At 51.4% G+C, this 7,471-nt stretch overlaps 1 protein-coding gene across 3 annotated transcripts in view; it reads right to left on the bottom strand.

The window, feature by feature from the left end:
• Nucleotides 1-527: 527 nt before the first annotated feature.
• The window catches only part of LOC138745611 (GRAM domain-containing protein 2A-like), a 91,652-nt gene continuing 84,708 nt past the window's right edge, over nt 528-7,471 (bottom strand). For 2 of the 3 annotated variants that reach the window (XM_069902829.1, XM_069902830.1), the window contains 3 exons: nt 7,318-7,411; nt 5,863-5,970; nt 528-2,395 (listed from right to left, as the gene is read on the bottom strand). In XM_069902829.1, the coding sequence (XP_069758930.1) occupies nt 2,392-2,395; nt 5,863-5,970; nt 7,318-7,411 (206 nt within the window). In that variant the 3' untranslated portion in view covers nt 528-2,391. Of the gene's footprint in view, nt 2,396-5,858; nt 5,971-7,317; nt 7,412-7,471 lie in introns of those variants that run through there. The other variant, XM_069902828.1, reaches the window with a different exon arrangement.

The following is a 7,471-nucleotide window of genomic DNA, read 5'->3' as shown; positions in this document are numbered from 1 at the left end:
GCTTTGGTCTCATCCACTGACCGAGCAGGACGTTGGGCATTCTCGGCTCTCCAGCCGAGGGAGGTTTGACCCAAAACTCAGCCACCCCACCTCCCTGCCCCCACAAAATCTGAAAGGCCCCCAGCTGGGAAACGAGCGACCAGATGTAGCTAAAATCTATCCCAGTTGGGTCTGGTGAGCAATATTGGTCTTCCCCCAGAAAAGAGAAAGTGTGAAATTCCCAGCCACACGGAGCAGAGTGAAATGTATGCGATTAATGAATTTTGGAACCAGTTTTTCCCTCCATGTAAATCACTTCGAAGCACTAATCCCGTCCAACACATCCATCTTGCTGGAAGGTCGCTAAACCCCGCCCCGCCTTCCTCTTCCTCAATCTAGCTATTGGTAAGACTACCCCAGTACACTTTTATCCATAGAAACACACTTTACCCCCCAAGTCCTCGTCGACCCACCAATTCATCCCATAACCCAGCAGTAACTGGTTTCCGATCATGGCTGTGACAAACCACACCGATGATAGCGTGAAACACGAGGACAACATTGTTTATTTATTATTCTGAGTTGTGAGAAAAGCAGGCATTTTTGGATGAGCCTGGTCCAAAGGTCACTAGAAACCATGAGTGATGTGGGTTATGGGTGGCAGAATTTGTCCAGCAGGAGTGCAGGTTGTTGATCAAACCTCTCAATCCCTCCCTCAGGGTCACAGTTAAGTCATCTCCTCACGGACTCACGACCACCTACAGTCTTTGTTCAGCGCTCACATCCGAACGCCACATCATTACACGCTCTACCTGTTGTCCTCTCAGCGCAGTGTCCACCCTCCATTCCCCACTGGAAGCTTCAGGCAGCTGCCCACCCTCCCTCGCCCAATGAATGGCTCATTCTCCACCGAATGTCCCCTGATACATGCACTCCCTTCCCTCCACTCACCATCAACTCTCCCTCCACTGACCATCTGTCCCTCCACTGACTCCATCCATTGACTAACCTCTCTCCATTCACCACCTCCCCTCTCTCCACTGACCTTCCTTCAGACTCCCCCTCAGTTCCTCCGCTGACCCCCATCCCTCCACTGACCCCGCCCCTCTACTGACCCTCTATTCACCACCTCCCCTCTCTTCACTGACCCTCCCTCTGACTCCCCCTCAGTTCCTTCGCTGATCCACTCTCCCTCACTCCACTGACCCCGTCCCTCCACTGACCACTCCCTCTCTACAGACCCTCCATTCACCACCTCCCCTCTCTTCACTGACCCTCCCACTGACTCCCCCTCAGTTCCTCCACTGATCCACTCTCCCTCACTCCACTGACCCCGTCCCTCCACTGACCCCTGCCTCTCTACTGGCCCTCTATTCACCCCCTCCCTCTCTCCACTAAACCACCCTTTCTCCCTCTACTGACTTCCTGTCCCTCTGGTGACCCACTCTCCCTCACTCCACTGACTTTCCTCCCTCTGCTGGCCCCCTCCTTTGCTCCACTGACCATCCTCCCTTCATCCTTTCTCCTTCGTCCTTTCATCCCTCCATCCACAGCCCTCTCTCCCTTGCACACCCTCCCGCCACTCTCTCCAATGCTCCCCACCCTCCCCCCATTAGACCCAGGCAGTGCCCTCCCACCGCAGACCTCCCCCTCTGCAGCAACTCCCCAGCACCCTGCCACCACACCTGCCCGGCCCCTCTACTGAGGTGGGATTCCTCAGCCTAGATCAATCTCCACACCATGGTGCCCCGTTGATCCCGAAGTGTGTCCGACTTTACTTACTGAATCAGCCCAAGGACGGCTCCTTTCAAAGTGGAAACCGCAGCATATGCTTCCTTGCCACAGTAACTTCGATCAGCGTCTGGTCAGGGAGGGTGCGGAGCCGGTTACTGAGCTGCCAGTGAGAAGAGAGGTGCAGACGTTGTCCTGGGGAAACAGTTCTGCCCTGTGCAGTCCTTTCTGCAGCAGAAGGTTGGAGGGGGTGGGGGGGGGTGTCTTCCATCTCCCTGCGACTGGGATCCCAGGCACTTTGTCAACAACTGCTCTTGGTGACTGTCCCACGTGGGCAAGTAAATCTTCAGCCAGTGCTGGATCGTCCAGCAGAACAGAGCTGGGAAATCTCTCAACCTTATGAATGGCTGTGATCCTGGATTGAAAATGCCTCTAAATTTTATTCAAAAATAAATTAAAAAATTGGGCTGCTCATTGGGTTTTGTGCAAATGCGCCAACTTATTAAAAGCCGCACGGTGAGAACCACAGTACATCAGAGAAGTTGTCTGGCTCTTGCTCCTTTACCGACAGTAGATAACTTCATTCAATTGCAGTCCCGTGCAGTGAGTACAGGAGGTTACGGAGTCTCGGTGTGGCCTGGTCTGTCGCCCACAGCTTCACCTGAACCTCAGGAGCCTACTTTACCTGGAACATAACAAGACCTGGAGGTGAGTGTTGGGACTGGGTTCCAAAGTGGAATTCCACAAATTGTTTTGAGTCAGGGTTGGTGGGGGGGGGGGGGGGTGGGAAGGGGCCGGGGCAGCAATGGGAGACGGGCAACAACGGGACAGCGGGAGGACTGGCATCTTTCTCCTGCGCTATCTCCGATGATGCAGAGTTGGGCAGGTGGTTGCGGAGACCAGGTCATTGGGTGTATTTAAGGTAGAGATTGATCGGTTCTTGCTTAGCCAGGGCATCTAAGGTTATGGGGCGAAGGCCGGGAAGTGTGGGGGAATGATTCAGCTTATGATTAAATGGTGGGGCAGACTCGATGGGCTGAATGGCCTATTTCTGCCTATATGGTCATTGGCAGGTGCAGTTCTAATTGGACAAGGGTCACACATTCAGCACAGAGAGGGAGTATAATTCACTGCTGGGAATTGGGTGGTGGAGGGAGCAGGGTGAGCATGAGGTGATTAAGGAAGTACTGGGGGCTGCTCTGTGAATATCGTGTAATGATAGAATTTGGGGTGGGGTCGACTACCTTTAACCACAGTGAATGCCTGTATCACTTGAAGCATTGGGAGTTCAGATGGGTGGGCAGCCGGGGCCTAGACGAGAGTCCACGTTCGGTCATCGAGAGCTCGGATGGGCAACACCTGGGGTTTAGGCGGTCGGGGCTTTGGGAGTTCCGATGGGTGGGTGATTGGGACCAAAAATAAGGGGGGGGGGTCAACCTTTACATGGTATCAACTAGAACACATGTACTTTCTGTAGGGGGATTGAACACAAGATTAGTGCTTCTCTACTGAATGAATTTGACCCTGAGGAAATCCTGTCACTCCTTACAAATGAGTGTCTAGCTCCCATCTGGGAAACTCTACAGAGTTCAGGAAGGATGGGTGGGGATAACAGGCAAGGGTGGGTGGGTATAACAGGCAAGGGTGCAGACCAAAACAGCTTTTTTCAAGCCTGCTGGACAATCAATGATGAAATAAGGGACAAGAGTGTGGAGAAAGGAAACAAACAGATGGCCCTAAAGGGAGCAAGTACCATCCGCAGTGGAAAAATTCCACAAAGAATTTCGGTCACCAGAAGTCAAGCCGTTGCATCAACGGTCAAATGAGCAGCCAGTTTACAAACTTATGGAAAGAAAGCTGGAGATTAGAAATAACTGTCATAGATACAATGGGCTGAATAGCCTCCTTCTGAACTAAAACAGAAAGTGCTGGAAACACCCAGCAGGTTAGTCAGCGTCTGTTGAAAATAAAGCAGGTTTAACCTTTCAAATCCTTTATTATTAATGAGAAAAAAAAATTACACCACAGAGTGAGTGATGAGTGGGACCAAGGGAATACCTGTGATAGGGTGAGACCAGGTTAATATGGCAGTAGGAACAACACCACAGTTCTCTATCTATATTGCTAACCTTGCCCAGGTTAGGATTTACGAACAGAGAGAGAGAGAAGCAGGGCCAGTGTGCAGATGGCCGGCATCCTGCAGAAATTTAAAACCCTTCGATCCGAAATGCTCTTTCTCTTTCCACAGGCGCTGTCGAGCATTAAAGATTTCCAGCATCTACAGCTCTTTTTAATTCTCTGTCTGGGGTGCGAGATTCTGAGCTGCAAAGGTTCCTTCAATTCTGTGAATAAGCCTCCACTCAGAGCAGACAGATCCACCGATACTGAGCAAAGACCCTCCAGTTAGGAATATTGGTGCATCTGGGAACACATTTCCCCCCCCTACAGAGCAGGAGTAGGCTGTTCCAAGGGTTCACTGGCCACGTCCCCATTTGCACACACCTCCACAGACGGGCTACAGGCACTTTGCATTAAATTCACAGATCATCCTGTAGAGGGCGGTGGATGCAGCTCAGTACATGACACAAACATCCCTCCTCTCCATGGACTGCTGCCCAGGTGTGGTGATACACCACTAGCAGACTGCAGGGGGCGACCTGCGTACCTGCAGATAGATCACTGGAGGACAGATCACACCTGGCCGGCTGTCAATCAGCCAACCTGAATGGATCAACCCCCATCTTGATCAACCACTGGGATAGAATAAAGCCTGTTGTTCAGCCTTTTCGAATCTTATGTCTGTTTACTGTTCACAATTTATTCTACTTAAAGTCTTCTGCTGTAGTTAGCTGCAACTCCGTGTGACTGACCTTGAGGGGCTGGATGTGGCTTATAGTCAGGTGGATGATTGGCAGCTGACTGGGAGGGCCCATTCAGGTCGGCTGATTGACAGCCGGCCAGGTGTGGTCAGTCCTCAAGTGCTCTTCCTGCAGGTACACAGGTCACTCCCCTTCAGAAGCCCAATGGTGTATCACCACACCAGAAAAGGCAACTAACGTAACCATCGCACCCCATGCACACGCTCCTCTCCCTCCTCCCATTGGAGGAAAGGCTTAACAAGTGCGCACCAAGAGGCCAATCAGGTTTTTAAATGTAGACATACAGCACAGTAACAAACTCACAGGTCGATACAGCCCGGTACGTTTTGAAGGGTGGGAGGAAACTAGACCCTCTCTTTCCCGCCCCCCCCCCCCCCCAGGGAAAACCCACATAGACACGAGGAAAGCGCACAAACACCTTGCAGGCAGTGCAGGATTTGAACCCCAGTCCGGTCCCGATTGGTGGCGCTGTACAGGTGTGGCGCTGACCTCTACATCACCCACTCCTTCCCTGCAGCCACCTGGCTTCTGCATAAACCCCCATAATTGTGCTGCCCTCGCTTGGTATCAATGATTCTTTCTTTTCCATGCTTTACACAGCTAACCTGCTAGATTGCTCACAGAAGAGCCTGCCTCAGCGCTTCTCAGTTGGTGTAGCAGTTAGTGCAATGCTATTACTGCGCCAGCGACCCGTGGTGTCTGTCAGGAGCTTGTATGTTGGATGGAAGTGAGGAGAAGCTGCTGTTCCCAGCGTTGGATAGATTTTTACATCGTCAGGGAATTAAGGGATATGGGGAAAACGGCAGGTGAGCCCATCATCAGATTAGCCACCATCTCATTGAATGGCGGAACTGGCTTGACAGGCCGACTCCTATTTCCCATGACCTGTGTGGATTTACTGTAGGCACTTGGCTTTCTTCCCACCCCTCAAAACCGTATGGAATTTGGAAGTTAATTGGTGCAGCTGGGCCAGGAGGGCCTGTTCTCTAAAAATAATTTTTTTTAAATTATACTTGGTAATAATAACGTGACAAAACCTGCTGAACCTGCTAATTCAGAAACAAGGGAGCGCCCTTCCTGTGTGAAAACTGGCAGCCAGGCAACTTCAAGGAGCCAGAGGTTTCATTTGGTTTCAACACCTCCCTCGAGCATTGTGGCGCAAGATGCCTCCAAACTTCCGGGCCCCCGTCCCGTCAAGTCGCTACCGAGGGTTGGAGTCCCCGCTCTGGTGTGCGGAAATCAAAAGGTTGCATGATACTAACTGCCAGCTTACCTTCTGCGAGCAGGGGACTGAGTGGCTGCATCCAGGAGTCCCAACTGTTGCTCCAAGGAGAAAACCCTGAAGGTCATGTAAATGGAGGACGCCAAAAGAATGATGACCCTGGAAAACACACAGACGCACAGTCCGTCAGTACGCAGGGCTTTCACCCACTGAAGACCACCTGAAACAGCTTCTTGCAGCATCGGGCAGAGACACACCTCCCTCGGATCACTCAATGGCGTTCCTCATTGGCATTTTCTCATCTCTTTGGTCCCAGAGATCTGGGTCTGGTCATTTCCCAACTCCAACTGGCCTGGTCAGCCCACTTAGTGGGCTCAGAGCCACGTACAGGGTCCCCTACATCTTCTACAGGCATCAATTAATTTGGACAGTTCTGACCAAGGGGGTCACTGACCTGAAATGTTGACTCCCCTTCTCTTTCCACAGGCTCTACCTGACCTATTTGAATGTTTTAATTTGGATTTTTTTTAAAATAAAACAACAGCCCAATTGATTTTCTTTTAAATTACAAATTTAACAATTTAATTGAACTAAATTTCTCTCAGCTGCCATGATGGGATTTGAATTAGACTCTGGATTGAGAGTCCAGTCCAGACCCTAATGCACTCCAAATAGCATTAAATCACAGCTCAGAAATATTTAGCTTGTCTTGGAGGCCGTAACTCCTTGTGACAACACTGCCACTGGTGCAGACCCGTAGAGAGCAGGGAGGGGAGTCAAAGTGCTCCCACAGGGTCCAACTGCCCAGTCTGACTGCCGTTGGCTCCGTACAGGCTTTAAACAGCCTGTAAAAATTCCAACGGGAGTTTTGTTAAATAATTCTGTGACCGTGGGGTCTGCGCCCAAGATGGCGGTGCCTAAGATTGGCAGCAGGTATGAGGGGGTTACGGACTCCGGGGAAGCAGTGGACTGACACAGGGCACCAAAGAGTGAGGAGAACATGCCCCATTGAGAAGGAGAAGCAGAAGGAGACCATTCATGGGACAGAGACCACGGCGGCAGACCAGTGAAGGGCTCTGAAGCTGAGGAACACAGGTGGCAGAGCTGCTGTTGACTCGAGGTGAGGAACCCATGCAGGTGGCGGGCGACTGCAGTCGAAGGATTCACACCAGGCTGCGGACTGCTGGAGACTGGCTGAAGGGGCATCAGGTATCGGAGAAGGTGCTGTGGGTGCTGAAGGGTTCCTGATCGTGTCAGAGGAGCTCGGGTCACCAATGGTTTGGACTGGAATCTGTGTAGAGGTTGGAGGCGAATCCATGAACACTCAGTGATTGCAGGCGGGACTCTCTTTCTCTGACTGTAAGAGGCGCTTCAGCCCATTTCTGCCGTTATTACATGACAATAAATTGAATCTTGAATCCTCCGGGTTGGGACAGAGTTGGGAGTCACGGCCACATTCCCGTTTCGGAGTGAAACTGCGCGCATGGTACCCAACCCAATACTCACACAATGATCAACATCCTGAGGATTCGATATTCCAACTTGCTGATTCCTTCCACTGAATCCAATTCAAGTACTTTTTCTTTCTTCACCAATCTTTCTGAAAGGCGGAGACACACAGGATGGAAAATGAGAGGCCAGCGGGGAGCCCAAGTACACA

The sequence above is a fragment of the Narcine bancroftii genome, chromosome 11, assembly GCF_036971445.1.
Source record: "Narcine bancroftii isolate sNarBan1 chromosome 11, sNarBan1.hap1, whole genome shotgun sequence".
NCBI classification, from domain to species: Eukaryota; Metazoa; Chordata; class Chondrichthyes; order Torpediniformes; family Narcinidae; genus Narcine; species Narcine bancroftii.
The sequence above is the reverse complement of the archived record's forward strand: the minus strand, read 5'-3'. Positions and strand labels throughout refer to the sequence as shown.